Source organism: Pelodiscus sinensis, chromosome 5 (assembly GCF_052426305.1).
Source record: "Pelodiscus sinensis isolate ZL-2025 chromosome 5, ASM5242630v1, whole genome shotgun sequence".
Classification (NCBI taxonomy): Eukaryota; Metazoa; Chordata; order Testudines; family Trionychidae; genus Pelodiscus; species Pelodiscus sinensis.
In genome coordinates, this window is record NC_143056.1 from 99632076 (window position 1) to 99648084 (window position 16009).

General features: G+C 46.7%; 1 protein-coding gene across 3 annotated transcripts in view; it reads left to right on the forward strand.

Annotated features, from left to right (window-relative positions):
* HIPK3 (homeodomain interacting protein kinase 3) overlaps positions 1–6399 on the forward strand; it is a 160303-nt gene extending 153904 nt beyond the window's left edge. For all 3 annotated transcript variants that reach the window (XM_075927814.2, XM_075927816.2, XM_075927817.2), the window contains exon 16: positions 2349–6399. In XM_075927814.2, the coding sequence (XP_075783929.2) occupies positions 2349–2822 (474 nt within the window). In that variant the 3' untranslated portion in view covers positions 2823–6399. The remainder of the gene's footprint in view (positions 1–2348) is intronic.
* The last annotated feature ends 9610 nt before the right edge of the window (positions 6400–16009 follow it).

Genomic DNA, 16009 nt, shown 5'->3' on the forward strand with positions numbered 1-16009 from the left:
TCAGTAGGTAGATTTTCGACTGTCTGGCTGTGTCTAGACTGGCAAGTTTTTCCGCAAAAGCAGCTGCTTTCGTGGAAAAACTTGCCAGCTGTCTACACTGGCCGCTTGTATTTCCGCAAGAGCACTGACGATCTCATGTAAGAAATCAGTGCTTCTTGTGGAAATACTATGCTGCTCCCGTTCGGGCAAAAGTCCTTTTGTGCAATAGCTTTTGCGCAAAAGGGCCAGTATAGACAGCTCAGATTTGTTTTGCACAAAAAAGCCCTGATCGCGAAAATGGCAATCGGGGCTTTTTTGCGCAAAAGCGCGTCTAGATTGGCTACGGATGCTTTTGCGCAAAAGTGCTTTTGCGGAAAAGCGTCCGTGCCAATCTAGATGCACTTTTCCGCAAATGCTTTTAACGGAAAACTTTTCCGTTAAAAGAATTTGTGGAAAATCATGCCAGTCTAGACGTAGCCTCTGTGTTTATCCCTTTGATTATTGCTTTATATTTCTTTATAGCAGGGGTTCCCAAACTTTTTGACACGGGGACCAATAAATCCATTCACGAACTTTTGGAGGACCTGTAATGTTCAATATTCTTGCCAGCAAGTTAAGGAATATGGATTGGATAAATGGACTGTAAGACAGACAGAAAGCTGTCTTTCCCAAACTTTTTACTTTAGTTAGAACCCTTTTTTTCCCCAATACTGCTTTTTGCAGCCCAAAAATATAAACACATAAAAAACAAACTGAGAAAATACCAGACATATAACATGTCTGGTATTTTCTCATTAGGTAAGTTGTATTATTACTAGATGTATCCGTTTGTAGTTTCAAACTGCCTGGCTGGTAAATGTGCTCAGGCTGCATGAGTGTGTCTATCAGCCAGACAGTTCGCAACTACTCGAGGGGTGTGTGTGTGGGGAGGACAATAGAATCCCCAGGCCGGACTAACTCATGCTCTGTGTGTGTGTGTGGGGGGGGGGGGGGGCAGGGGCAGCGTCCCAAAATCTACATATGGCCGGGTCAGTCCCACTCCCCACAGGCCGATTCATTCCTCCCCCCTGCTCCCCCTGCTGCACCTCTGGCCAGCCCCACTTCCCCCAACCCCCTCCCGGGCATCCGGGTCCCCGCCGCTTCTCCTCCCAATCTCCCTTGGCTAGCCCCGCTGCCCGCATCCAGCCCTCCTTCTGGCAGCCACTTCTTCTCCCCACCCCATCTTCCCCGGCCAGCTCTCTGCCCCCAACCTCACACCCCCTGGCAGCCCTGCTTCCACCGGCCCCCCAATCTCCCCAGCCTACCCTGATTCCCCCATCCAGTGCTGCTTCCAGTGGCCAGCTCTCCCCTCCTTCTCACTCCAGAATCCTCTGGCACCTGCACCTTCCCTTAGTTATGCACCCTCCTGGTGCCTCTCCCTTCCCTTACTGCCCCTGCCCCCTTTGCCCTCTCTTTCCCTGATACCCACCCCCTCAGCACTCTCTGCCCTATCCCCTCCTGCCCCCTGTGCCCTCACACATGACTTGCTCCATCCCCACCTCTCTCATGCCCACCCCTTCTTTCAAGCCTTCTCCCAGCACCTCCTTCTCCAGCCCCCAATGCCCTTCCCCTCTCCTCTCCTCTCTTCTCCCAGCATCACCCTGTTCCCCCTCCCACTGACACCTCCCCTCCTGCCCTTTCCCTCATTGTCTGCACTTGGCCCCCTGGCATTTCTCTCTCTCTCCTGCACCCTGTCTCTTGGTGCCTTCCCCTCCCAAGCCCCTTCTCCTTCCACTCCTCCCCCTCTGTGCAAGCCCGCTGCCTCCACCTCTGCCTCCGCCTAAGCCCAAGCCTGTTCCCTACCTTCTGCCTTCCACATTGCAGGGCCTGAGGCCGCCGGAGCCAGCGTGGCCCCATCACATGCCTCCAAAGACTTTTAAAATCCCGGGCCGTGACATCACGTCACGCCTGGGCGTCCTCCCCGCCCACATGCAACACCGCACATGGCAGCAGCAGGCGGTGAGGAGGAGCCACGCACGGCGGGGACGCTCTGGGGGCGGGGGACCCATGCCCGCGCCAGGCAGGACCAGGGGAGTGACCCAGCTCCACATATCGGTGGAGCAGGGCCCCTGGCTCTGTAACTCACCGGCACTTCCGGGTTCAGGGGCGCGGGGCCCGAATCGGCCTAAGGCTGGCACTGCCGGCAGCCACCAGGCATGCTGAGGCCCGGTATTTTTTTCCCGCAGCCCGGTACCGGGCCACGGCCCATAGTTTGGAAAATGCTGCTTTATAGAATTTAAAGTTTGTTAATTTTAAACATTTCTTCAGTTTGAATTCATACTCTAGCTGTGCTCCAAAATTAACATACAACAATTTCTCTGCATGGACAGGTTCAGCACTTTGGATCTGGGCCTCAGGAGTGGAATGGAAACTACAGTCATCGAAGACAGCAGACATACATTCCAGCTGGTGTTGCCAGTCATCCATTCTCCCTTCCACAGGGAAGTCCAAATCACACTACGCTGCATGCACATTTAGCTGGAAGCACGCACCTTGGAGGACAGCCTGCTATTCTTCCATATCCATCATCTGCACCCCTAAGTACTGCGGCACCTGTAGCCCACCTCTTAGCTTCATCATGTACCTCAAGACCTATATTACAGCATCCAACCTACAACATCTCTCATCACAGTGGTATAGTTCAAGTCCCGGTGGGCATAAATCCCCGGCTTTTACCTTCCCCAACCATTCATCAGACTCAATACAAACCTATTTTCCCACCACATTCTTACATTGCAGCATCACCAGCTTACACAGGATTTCCCCTGAGTCCAACCAAACTCAGCCAGTATCCATTTATGTGAGAACTCAAGTACAGTATGTAGAGGAAGCTCAATGATGCAACCATTTGATTTGAGAAGAAACATGGTCTTGAATAAATATTAGCCATGGCACAACAAGAGAATTATTTTTTGAGTCATGTAGACTTGGGTGCAATTTCAACAACTTTGAGCTTTAAATAACAAAACAAAACTCACTTTTAATGTGTTTTGCACATTTGGTATAACTTGTATCTTTGGTCATGTTTATCTTCTTATATAGTAACTCCAGACAGGTGACTTACTGGAGCAGAAATCCAGTTTTGCTCCTGCTATTTTTTATAAAATTGCCTTCTAACTAGTGCAAGACACATCTACATTTGGGAAGCCATTCAGTGCACAGATTTAGAACAACAGATGCACATATGTCAGCAGTACAGTGTACAAGTAAAATGTTTGTATTATGTATCTCGATGTTTAAATGTTCAGTCACTTATCTAAAAAGTTGAGCTGTTCTTCACATTGCATGTGTCTTTTGCATGGGCAAAGAAGAGTTGCCTAGACATTGCTCTTAAATGTTGTTGTCCTAATAATCTCAGCTGCATTGTAAACCGTTCCCACACATAGTGCCTTAAATATTTGAGGTTGTTAATGTTATTAGTTATATATACATGTTTGAGGACTGCAGCACTTAAAATTTAGATCTCTGATTTTTGATAGAGTAACGCTCATTTGGAGTTTTGTGTGGTATGATTTTAGTATTGGTGTTTTTCCTTGTCAAAGGGGCAGCATGTTTGCTGTAGCTGAATTTTGCTATCTGATTTTTTCAGAATGATCTAGCTTCAACTGAAGAATTTAGTAGTGCTTAAGAAAAGTTGATTCAGTAGCTTTTAGTGACAAACACGAGACAGTATTTTATACTGTTAAATGGAACTGAAATACAATCTAAGTAATATATTTTCAAAGTGTTTATGTCTAATTGGATTTAATAACATGTTTAAGGGTGCAGTAGGCATGACTTTGACTAGATTATGAAAGAAAAAGCAAAATGCTCATTGATTCATGATGTGATTTCATCTTTGCTTGAGCAAACCATGCAGTATTTAATAAGTAGTAACAGAATATTTATTATTGAAGCTTGAAAAGATGTGAGTTCTTTGTGTGCAGTTTTTCATTTATGCACGGGAGAGATATTAGCCTTTTTCATTATAGTATTTGTTTTAGCTTGCTGGGGTGTTTGCTTATTTAATACATTCCGTCAGGGACGTAAATTACATGCTTTTTGGGGTTTTTTTCTAGAAAGTTTGTCTTTTTTGTTTTGTTTTTGTTCAAATGAAGTTGTTTTTGCAGCACCAAAGACTTAATCATCCATTTCCTATAAAAGGTAGCTACTTTTTTCATAGACCTCAAGTATACTGTAGTGTAGAGATGGGATTTAAAGAAGGTATTAAAGAGGCTGTGTGTTAGCTTATGGGCAAGTAATAAATTGTATCATTTATCTTGAATGTATCATAGATAAGCTGCTATATCATGATTGCCACTTCAGATAGCTGTGAAATTAGGTGATTAAGTAGTTCTTTCTTAGCCTTCTAATTTCCGTATAAGTCTAATTACATGAAATAGAAGTGGGTTTTTTAAATTTTTATTTTGCTTTTATGTTTGGAGTGTTGTAACTACTATAATGTGTAAATGATGGAAATTAATTGAATATGTTATTTTGGGGTGTTTGCACCAGTATTTTATCTCCATTTACTTTGGGCTCATCACTGCATATAAGTGGATGTATGTATGTAACTTAATTTTTTTATGTTTTAATATTGGCATTGTGTAGACATTTAAGAATCTGTATCTTGCAGGCTTGACTTAACTTTTTTTTAAACAAAATATTCTGGAATATAATATTTGCAGCATTGACTGGAATAAGAGTGCTAAGCATTTATGTTTAACTCTGTCAATAAGCTAATAACTGGTAGACTTTTTCTTTACTCCATTAACATAAGCAGTGTTTTATTTAATGAATGTCCAAATGAAATAACTGTGCCTATATTTGATATTTTTTGAATAACAAAAACTGAAATACAACAGTGTTACATCATAAACCAATACCAGCAGTACATTTTTAATCACACTGAAAAAGAAATTAATTTTTCCCACAAGATTCAGTGTTTTTAGTAATCAACTCTATGCATTTTGTACAAATATAAATGTATATATACAGTATACATTAGAAACTAGGAGTAGCCTGATTCATTTGAAATCTTTTCAGCACATATATAAAGTCTAAATATATGGAGTCAAGAAAATACTCAAGTAAATTCATCTTATAAACACTTCAGACGTGTATTATCTGTTCTAGCAGATTCCTATCCTCTGTTAATACCTTGGTGTTGGGAATGAGTTCTCTTGGTGTTATCTTATTGCAGGCAATGGACATACCAAGAACCACCAGCACAAAAGGATTAATTGACTTTTGTATTGTAACAACAATTACTGTGTTCTCTTTATTTGGGGCCATGGGAATCTCCATTACTCTAATGTATTTACTATACTCGTTACTGTACGTAGGATGTAAAGCTAATATACTTGTTAAATTGACACGTTTTCCTGTAGGTCACAAGATTATCCTATAAATTCACAAGAAAAATGTAACTGTAAGTGTGCCCCAAATTAAACCTGCTGCTGTTTATATTTTGTAACAATAGAAATGAGTTTGAATTTCAAAGAACAAAATGTTTAGGATTCTGCCACAACCTAAATTCTGAATAATGAATGATTCTGGTATTGATCCTGCAATGAGCTCCATGAAAGTGGACTCCTGCACCCATGTGGAGTCAAGTTGACTTCAGTGAGACTTTACACAGATGCCAACGGTCCATCTGTGTAGAACTGCTTTCAGGATTGGCACCTAAATCTGTGGAAACAGTCATCTCTCATCAGTGAAGTGCATACACATCAGATAGTTTTAATGCCTTTTTTAAATAAAACACTGCAGGACTACAGAAGTGCATATTTGCATATTATTTTAATTTGCAAATTATTTTATATGAATTTATTATATTCAGTTTTTAACTGTAATTCAGGGTGTTTTAGTAATCAGATATTCTACTGTATTAACTAATTCTTTTGATTTAAATTTTTAAATGTTTCTGCATTTGTAATTTTAACTTGGTTTGTGTTAAGTAAAAGTTAACTCACACTGCAAGCTGTAGGATGATTGTTCTAAAAATACCCAAGGATATAGACTTGATTATTATGTTTGAATTGTTATTGTCTAACAATTTGTAGACTTTGACTTTTTTTTGGTTTGGGTTTTTTGTTTTTGTTTTTGTTTGTTTGTTTTGCTTTTTGGTTTCTATGCTACACTAGTTTGCCATGTAGCAATTGCACTGTGCAATATTACAATACGAGGACTGGGAAAAATTTTTATGGATGTAATGTCTCTTACAGTTTGCGATAGTATTTCTCTCTAGTTCTCAGTGATTTAAATGTGACCAAGCCTTCTGTACTTTGTCACACAAAGCGGGTTTTCAAGGTGACTATTTTGGTGAGTGTCAAAATAAGAATTTATGGTGTATTACTGTTGAGATTCACTTTGAATTAAAATATATATTGCAACAAAGAAGCTATTGGCTTTTTTTATTTTCACTATATCAGTTCAAGGGCAGATTAAGACACTATAAAAATTTAGTGGGTAGGGCTTTAGCTCTCAGATTGGGATGTACTCACATGTATAAGCTTTGATTTATTTAAAAAGCAGTATGTTTCTGAATGTTGTGGTTGTGAGGGGAAAACTTGAAAATGTGAACCAAATATAAGCAATGCAGCAATGTCTACTTGAATTGGCAGCCAGCCAGAGACAGTAACTATGAGAGATGTGAGCCCTCCCATGCATTTCCAGAGAGTTTTAATTTCAAGATCCATTGTTGTGAGGATGGTCCACTCCAATAGAAAACTCTGTCGGGCAGTAGAAGACTGCATTGGGCCTGCCCCTCACACCATTCAAGCAGCTGTACTCCAGCTGCTGGGGTAAGTATTGTTTCCCTTCTCCCACCCAAAGGCGGAATGCATACTCCCCCTTCTGCTCATGAAAGGTAGAATGGGGCGCCATCCCACTACCCCAGCTCGCTGAGAGAAAAGTGGGTCCCCAGCCATCACTAAGCAGGAGCAGTCAGTGCCACAGGGGCAGAGCCACAAGGTATCCATCCTCATGTTGTGGTGCATTAGGGTTCCAGACAATCCTAATCCAGTTTTGCGCTAGATTCTGTGTGCTGATTTCCAGGAAGAGCATTTATTTCATTGTAACACTCTTCAGCCTGACAATGAGTACCGTGACTAGCAGCCTCACAGCTGCCATGCATCAGCCCCGTAGGCTTATTTGGCTATTTTGCCTGGTAAGACAATTAAGATCCCAAACCCTCAGGGTGCGCTTGCAAAGCCCTTGCAGGATGAAACCAGAAGTATGGACATTCCTCCTCTTTGGAATCAGAATTCAAACACAGCCGCTAAAAGCAACCTTGCAGCTAGACATGTGGGTGTAAATGTGTACATGGTTAACCAGTGAGCCTGGGCAAATAACCTGCAACAACAGAGCTGTCTAGGAGGCGGAATCTCTAAAAGTCAAACAGACTCAGGACAAATGGCTTCAGGAAACTAACAGTTCTTTGCAATTGCTTGCTGGAACTTGGTGCTTCCCCCAAGAGTGAGGGATCTTATCAGGAAGTCATTATGATGGCATTGGTACATCTTTTCTCTCTCCAGATAACAGAACCCTGTCCCTAAAAAGGAAAGAGTCATTTATATTCGTCATACAGAAAGGTATTGCAGGACTAAGAAGTACTAGAGTACAAATAATTAAATAGCTGGACGAGAACAAAATTCAGGATGAAAGCTATAGTATACATTTGTAGCAGTGATATCTCCAACAGTTCTTGCTGATATTGCGGGCCAACCAGTACAAGAGATCAGGTGTTTCATAAACATATAGTAATATAAAGGTCACTGTGTGACAGACCCACACCAGTTGGCTACTGCAGTCTGATGGAAGGTAGATACAATACAATCATAGACTCCCACGGTTGGAAGAGACCTCAGGAGTCATTGAGTCCAGCCCCCTGCCCAAGTCAGGACCAATCCCAACTAAATCAATCCAGCCAGGGCTTTGTCAAGCTGGGACTTAAAAACCTCCATGGATGGAGATTCCACCACCTCCCTAGGTAACTCCATTCCAGTGCTTTCCCACCCTCCTAGGGAAATAGTTTTTCCTAATATCCAACCTAGACCTTCCCCACTGTAACTTGAGACCATTGCTTCTCGTTCTGTTATCCGTCACTACTGAGAACAGCCTCTCTCCATCTTCTTTGGAACCTCCCTTCAGGAAGTTGAATGCTGCTATCAAATCCCCCCTCATTCTTCTCTTCTGAAGATTAAGTAGGCTCAAATTCCTCAGCCTCTCCTCCTAGGTCAAGTGCTTCAGCCCCCTAATCATTTTGGTCACCTTTGGCTGGACCCTCTCCAATGCATCCACAATGTTTTCTATAGTGGGGGGCCCAGAACTGGACACACTACTTCAGATGTGGCCTCACCCGAACCAAATAAAGGGGAATAATCACTTCTCTAGATCTGCTGGCAATGCTCCTCCTAATGCACCCATTAGCCTTCTTGACTACAAGGGCACACTGTTAACTCATATCCAGCTTCTCATCCAATGTAATCCCCAGGTCCTTTTCTGCTGAACTGCTGCTTAGCCATTACTGGTGGCACCCCTGTATCCCTGGGTGATATGCTGGTCTCTGAGGGTATGTCTACACTACAACGTTAATTCGAACTAACTTAGTTTGAATTAGTTAATTCGAACTAAGCTAATTCGAACTAACGGATCCAGACTAAAAAACTAGTTCGAATTAGCGTTTTGCTAATTCGAACTAGCATGTCCACATTAAGTGGACCCTGAACAGGGCTTAAGGATGGCCGGAAGCAGTGCCGGCAGGGCATCAGAGGGGGACTTAGAGCGTGGAGATGCTGTCTCAGGCTAGCCGAGGGCTGTGCTTAAAGGGTCCCGACCCCCACCCCAGACAGACAGTTCTCAGGGGTGCCCTGCTTGCAAAGCAGTCCTGGCTTGGAGTGCCCAGACTACCCACACTGGGCAAATCACACCACTCAGCCATCAGCCCGGCTGCACTTGCCACAGGCTCCCATCTGGGGAGAGGTGGCAATTGAGGGGCTGCAGGAGAGCTTCCACCCCCAGAAGCCTGCAGAGCCAGCCCAGTCCTCCCCATCGGGGGCTCGTGCCCCATTCCTCCCTCACCTCCTTCCACTTACCCTTCCCTAGCCCCTTTTCTTGATGTACAAAATAAAGATAACGTATCTTCCAAAATGGAATCTGTCTTTATTGAACAAAACTGGGAGAGACTGGGAAAAGGAGGTGGGAGAGGGGAAGAGAGAGGCTGGGAGAGGGGAGGGCAACTAAAATGATCAGGTGTTGGGAACAGGTTCCATATGAAGAGAGGCTAAAGAGACTGGGACTTTTCAGCTTAGAAAAGAGGAGACGGAGGGGGGACAGGATAGAGGTCTCTAAAAGCAGGGGTTGGGTGGAGAGGGTGCATACAGAAAAGTTCTTCATTAGTTCCCATAAAGGACTAGAGGACACCAAAGGAAAGGAATGGGTAGCAGGCTTCAAACTAGTAACAGAAAGTTGTTCTTCACAAAGCAAAGAGTCAACCTGTGGAACTCCTTGCTGCAGGAGGCTGTGAAGGCTACAACTAGAACAGAGTTTAAAGGGAAGTGAGATCAAGTCATGGAGGTTGGGTCCATGGAGTGCTATTAGCCAGGGAGGTAGGAGTGGTGTCCCTGCCCAAGGTTTGTGGAAGACTGGAGAGGGATGGCACGAGACAAATGGCTTGGTCACTGTCTTCGGTCCATCCCCTCCAGGGTCCCTAGGGTTGGCCGCTGTCGGCAGACAGGCTACTGGGCTAGATGGACCTTTGGTCTGACCCAGGACGGCCATTGTAAGCTCAGGGCTCAGGGTCGGGGGTCTCAGTGGACCCCCTTGAATCTCTTGCACACCTGCTCCTGGGTGGCCAGGCTGGCAGCTCTCCTGCCCAAGCCGGCCACTTTCCTGTGCCTAGTGCGGAGATCGTAGATGAGGTCCACGATGTCTGCACTAGCCCAGGAAGGTGCCCGCCTCTTGTGGTCCCGGGCAAGCTCCCGGGAGCCGCCAGCCTGGTCCCGGGAAGAGGGGGAGGGCTGGGGGGCATCGGGTGGGTGGCTCGATCTGTGCCAGGTGCAGGGTCTGCTGACTGGGTGCTGGCAGGCTTGCACCTGGCACGGGCACTGTAGCCAGCCCGTGCCCCTTTAAGGGGTCCAGGGCCGGGAGGGGGGCATAGAGTTTCCCTGGTGTTGGCCAGAGTGGCCACCAGGGAAAGCTGGGGAGGGCTAGCCTCCCACTAGTTCGAATTAAGGGGCTACACACCCCTTAATTCAAACTAGCTAGTTCGAACTAGGCTTAATCCTCGTAAAATGAGGTTTTCCTAGTTCGAACTAAGCGCTCCGCTAGTTCGAACTAGCGGAGCGCTAGTGTAGCGCCTATGAAAGTAAATTCGAACTAACAGAGCGCTAGTGTAGTGCCTATGAAAGTTACTTCGAACTAACTTTGTAGTGTAGACATACCCTAGGAGAGCAGTTTTCTGTTCCCTGGGTAACCAGGGCAGTGGCTGCTGCAGCACCATCAGGAAAAGTCTGGGGGCAATGAGGAGCTGGCCAGAAGCACACCTGCGGCTCCCCCTTCAACTCAGTGGCTGCACTCTTAGACCACCAACATGTTTGTCCAAAGACCCCGTCCTAGAGTATCCCCATCACCCCGGCTAGGTACAGTGTAGTGTGGCTGAAGCACAAAGGGAACCTGAGGGTTTGTCTAAAATGCTCCAGTGGTGCTGCTCTTCGGTGAGGACACTGCCTCTGCCAGTGTGTGTGTGGGGGGGGATGTGGGGGCATCTCCCAGCCGTGTGGCTAATTCACCTCCCAGAGGCGATAACTAGATCAATGGGTTAATTCTCCTGCCTTCCTAGTGCTGGCAACACTGGGTGTGATGTCAATGTAACTGCGTTGTTCAAGGGTAGGGATGTTCCATGTGCCGGAGTGACCGTTACGCGTGGGGTGAACAGAAGTCCCTTTTAAAAGAACAGTCTCTTATGTAAGCCCTCCTTCAGGTGTCCTGGGCAAATTGTCCTGTATTTTCTGTTGCCCCCTAGTCAGCAGTGGTGGGTCCTGCTATGGGCCAGATCCCTGCTTGCTACCTGCCCATCCATGAGTGGGGGGTTCTCAAAGGCTGCTGATGGGGGCAGGTGTGCAAGGCTGGTGGCAGGGCAAAGATGCAGCACACAGGGCTGGCTACTCCCCCTACTGCTCTGCCAATGCAGCCTCTGCTGTGTGCCAGCCCTTGGTCAGCAGGCCCCTGCCCCCATCCCATTTCTAGCTGGCACTGCCCACATGCTGGGAGCTGTAGTGGCAGGGGAGTACTGGCAGGTGTCAGGCAACTGCAGGTAACGTCTCACCTCTGTGGCCCACCCATCAGCTCTTCGTGTGCTCCCCTCTTGCTGTCATCTCCTGGCTTTGCCCCTTCCCAGCAAGTTCCGCTGCTCCTCTATCTCCCACTCCCAGTGCTGTGCATAGAGCCAGCCCCTGCTTGGAGTGCTCAGCTCACCAGCAGCCTGGCTGGCATTTCCTTTCCACCCTCGCTGCTGCTGGCTGGGCTAGCACCTGGCGAAAGCCCATGCCCCTCCAGCAACGTTCCTGCTCATCTTTTCCATCCATGTGCAGAATAAATGTCAGGCCTGTACGCAAAAGCATCCTCCATGGTCCCCCAGGGGGCTGATGCTGGTTGGGCTGTGGAAGGCAGGAGGGCGCATTGCTCCAGCCTCCCTCCCCTGTGCTCCAGTTGGCCGGAGGAAGGCTGGGGGTGATTCCCCCCAGGAGCTAGACTGGGGGGTGGGACTGAGTCTCATTCCTGGGGAAGAGGGGTGGGAAATCAGAAGGATGGGAAACACTGCCCTCCAGTCCGGGGTGCTGGCCAGGAGGAGCCAAACCTTGCATGTGTCAAAGCCCTGCACAGAAAAGCCTCTCTCCCCCTCAGCTAAGCTCTGGCATGGTATCGGGGAAATAATTTCTAGCCTGTTCATGCCCTGACCCTGCCGGCTCCACCGCAGCCTCCCATGCTGAGGCTTAGCATCCTCTTCACCCCACCCCACCCACTCTAGGTCCTTCTCCCATGAAGCAAGAGATTGCTGTGTCCCCTATGCTCCCCAGGCCAGGTTCACTGAAGGCCCTGCTGTCAGGTTCCCTAGACCCTGGTGCACAGTACAGTCTTAGGGCTTAACCCCTTCCCGCCAGAGCTTTAGCTGGGAGACAAGAGGCAGCTGGGTCATGGTGATGGCCAGCAGCAGCCTGGAGGTGTGAGCTGCCTTTCAACTCTGTGCAAAGGGACAGACTTTGGAGCTACGAGGGGAAGAAAAAGAGGCGAACTCTGCAAAGACATGGGCCAGGTCTTCCCTCTCCACCCTTCTCCCCTTGCAGTGGGGAGAAGCCCCCCTCCCTTCTCTCCCACACAACACTGACAGGCAGTTGCTGGCTACATTCTGGTGTGAATTCTGGCAGAAATCTGGGGGAGTCATGTCACCCCCACCTGCTTCCCCCCTGTCCCAACTGTTGCCTTGGGAAGACATGGTGTCAAGTACCAGGAGAGCCGACTCTGTCCTGGAGGACCAGCCAGGCATGGAGAGCAGAGTGGTAGAAAGCGAGTGCCAGGTTGGTTAGTCATTCACCTTCCCCTATGTGAGAGAGGTATACAAGAATGGGTGTGACCTTTCCCTTTGTGTGTGTGGGGGGGAAGGGGAGTAGAGGTGTTTGTGTCACCCCTTCCCATGTGAATCCTAAAGATAATAAGGCAGAGGAATCCACACAGTATTTCTTTTTAATGGATTCAGTTAAATGACAAGTATTTTTACCAGGTGTCCTACATTCAGTAAAGGGAAATATGGTCACCCTATTTATACCTACCTAATTTCCTAGTATAAATCAGATCTAACAACCTAGCCTCAGAAGGAATGAACAATCCATGACCTCACACAGAAAAGGTAGTAGCTACAACACAAGAAATGTGTAGAGCAACCAAATGCTAGGAATTAGAATACCTATCCTCTGTAAACATATCCTTTTGGAAGAAGGTGCTGTAAGTGGCAAATTCCAAGTTACAAGTTTTTTATTTGTTATCTGTTTAGTGATACTTTCCCCCTTCGATAATCCAGTTCTTTACTACTCATTACTTCCTATAAATCACAGTTTAGGGGCGATGAGATGATTGGGAATGAAAATCTGTTATCTGATCATTTCTTTTATGGAAATGGTATTTTAATCTGACCCATTCTAGTTCACTCTAAATTAGGAGGTTAGGACTTTGGCCTTGTCCACAGTGGAAGAGAGATGTACATTGTGGAAATTGTGAGGTTCTTACACCTGTTAATGGTGTACACTGGAACCTCAGTTACCAACACCAGAGATAGGAACTGACCGGTCAAACAACAAACCTCATTTTGGAACCTCAGCAGCACAGACCAAAACAAAAAAATTGTGAATACAGTATTGTGTTAAATGCAAACTACTGAAAAATACGGGGAAGTTTTTTAAAAAAGGTAGATTTAACAAGATAAGGAGACTAGTTTTGTGCTCCTTAATTTCTTCACTCTCAACCAAAGACTGCAGCAGGCTCTTTTTGTTTGATGTGATAAATCTTCCTCTGAGCCTCATGTAAAATTATTTTGAAGGGTACAAATATACAGTGCAACTTCTGTCAGTGATGAGACGTTTTTCTTGATTGCCTCTTGATTCACAAAGGTGGCTGTTTGCTTACTCACCAAAGCAAGCCCCAGTTTTGTGCAAGGGTCACTGAAGACTTTCCTGAACAGTGTTGGGCCATGTGCTTGTGAGAGAAAATATGCCTTGTGCCCATGGAAAACAAACACCATTCTGTTTAGCGCTGGTTCCAGAGAAGGGAATTGTGTGCTGCATTGGTCTAGAAATGTAAAGTACTCAAGATTGACAAATCAACAGAAGTCTTTCAGTTCTTCAATATGAACAGCATAAATGCAAAAGTACTTTTAAATTTCCACAGCAAAGGAGTCCAAAACCACTGGAAAATGGGCAGCTGCTGTTTGTAGTCATTATGAATGACATGAGCACCACAACCAAAACCAAAGATCTCTTCCCCCAGTTTGACTTGCAGTTTTCGCCATACGTTGTTTTCCCAAAAAACAAAAAGTGGTCTGGTAGCACTGTAAAGACTAACAAAACATGTTGGTATCATGAGCTTTCGTGGGCACAGCCCACTTCTTCAGATGACAGGAGCTTTGAGTTTAAATTGTGCAGCCCCAAAATAAATAGGGGACAAGGGGGTCGGGAAGGGAAACAAGGAGCAAAGGTTATGAAAATATCAAAGGGAAAAACAGGAAGGCAGAACCGGCCATCAGCAAGCACCTGAAGATTGGATAGTTAAAATGAAGCAAGATAAGGATCAAAGTCAATAGATAGGGAGGGTCCTAACACAAGAATCTACACAAAAAGCTGTTTGCACCTTCATTGAATGTTAGGTCAGTAATGTCCCAGCCATCCACCTTTAGCACCACCACTATTTGTATTGGCACTGTCTGCATGCAGCCCAGCAAGTTTTTCATTAAGAGAAGGCTTCTCAATCGATTGATAGAGGAATCCACACTGCATATCAGAAGTTTCACATGGTAAGGAAGAAAATTCAATATTTGTGTTTACCCCATCAGAAGGAGCATCCGAGGCTGTGTGCAGCCAAGGGGTAGTTCAGGAGGCAGGGAGGGAGTAGCTAGCGGGAGTGTGGCCCGGGGGAGCTGGGGTCTCTGTGCAGGCAGGAGGCTAATTCGGTTTATAGAAGGTGTATCTAGAGGCTGTGTGCCAGGAAGGCTTTATGGACCCCTTGGCCCCTTAGGGCTCTGCCAGCCATGGAGTTGGGTCCCTCACCTCTATGGTTCTTTCCAGCTATGTCAGTAAAAGGGGATGGGAACGGAGGGGCAACTTCAGCCTCTCACACCAGCAGCAGTGGCAGGAGAGGCAGGAACCGCACGGCTTCCTGTGTCATGGCACCAGCCAGAGGAGCAGCTGCCCTGACCTGCCCAGCTCTGGCTTCCTGCCTCCAAACTGGCTGGAGAGAAGAGGGGTGGGTCTATCCCTGGGGCTACCCTGTGCTTCCACTGAAGTTTGGGGGCAACATCCCCAGGACCCCCCAGCTCTGTCCAGGTGCTTGTGAGTTTTGTTGCCTGGGGAGTTTCAGGGATCCAGGATTCAGTCCTGAAGCATCTGTCTTCAGTTTTGGAGGGATGGGGGTGGGGCTTCATCCCCTTAGCTCCTGCTTTCAGCCATGCAGGGGTTGCCAGAGCTTGTGGCTTCATCCCTTGGGAGAGGGTGCTGGAGATTGGGGCTTCAGCTGGGGAGGAAGGGAGGGCTGGGGATCAAGGTTTCACCCTGGAAGGCACTGGGAATTCAGGGGGCACAACAAGGATTAGGGCTTCAGCCTCAGAGTGCTGAGAATTCAGGGTGGGGAGAGCTACAGGGGATCAAGATTTCAAGCCTTGCAGCAGATGCTGGGAAGTGTGGCTTCAGTCCCGCAGCCTGAAAGGGCTGGCAGACCTCTCCCCCCAGGGAATCATGCTTTACCGGGCACATGGGGAGGGCTAATACACCCCTCACTCACCCCACACCTTTACCCGTTACACACAGGCTGCCTCTCCTCCTGCTGCCTACCTGTCTTTCTACCTCTGCGCCTGCTTGAGAGTGCCATCTGCCCGCACCACCTGCCGCATTCACCATACACAGGAGGTTGCTATGGGTGAGTTGACCAGCAGGGGGAGCACCAGAGCTGAAATACGGGACAATTCACTCTTCTTTTTTTAAAGCCAGGACACATGCAAGAGGACTTCAATATGGGAATGTCCCCTTAAAAGTGGGACAGATGGCCACCCTAATTAGGGCATAAACATTGGTGGGTAAAATCTATTTCATCAGATGAACTGGAATTGAATTTACAAAGGCACGAGCATATTTAAGGACTATAAAGAAAGAGGATACTTTGTAAATGAGGCTAATCAGATCAGGGCGGAAGTGGCTCACTTATAGCAGTGGATGTGAAAATGTGGGTATCAAGAGAGGGGACCCCTTTG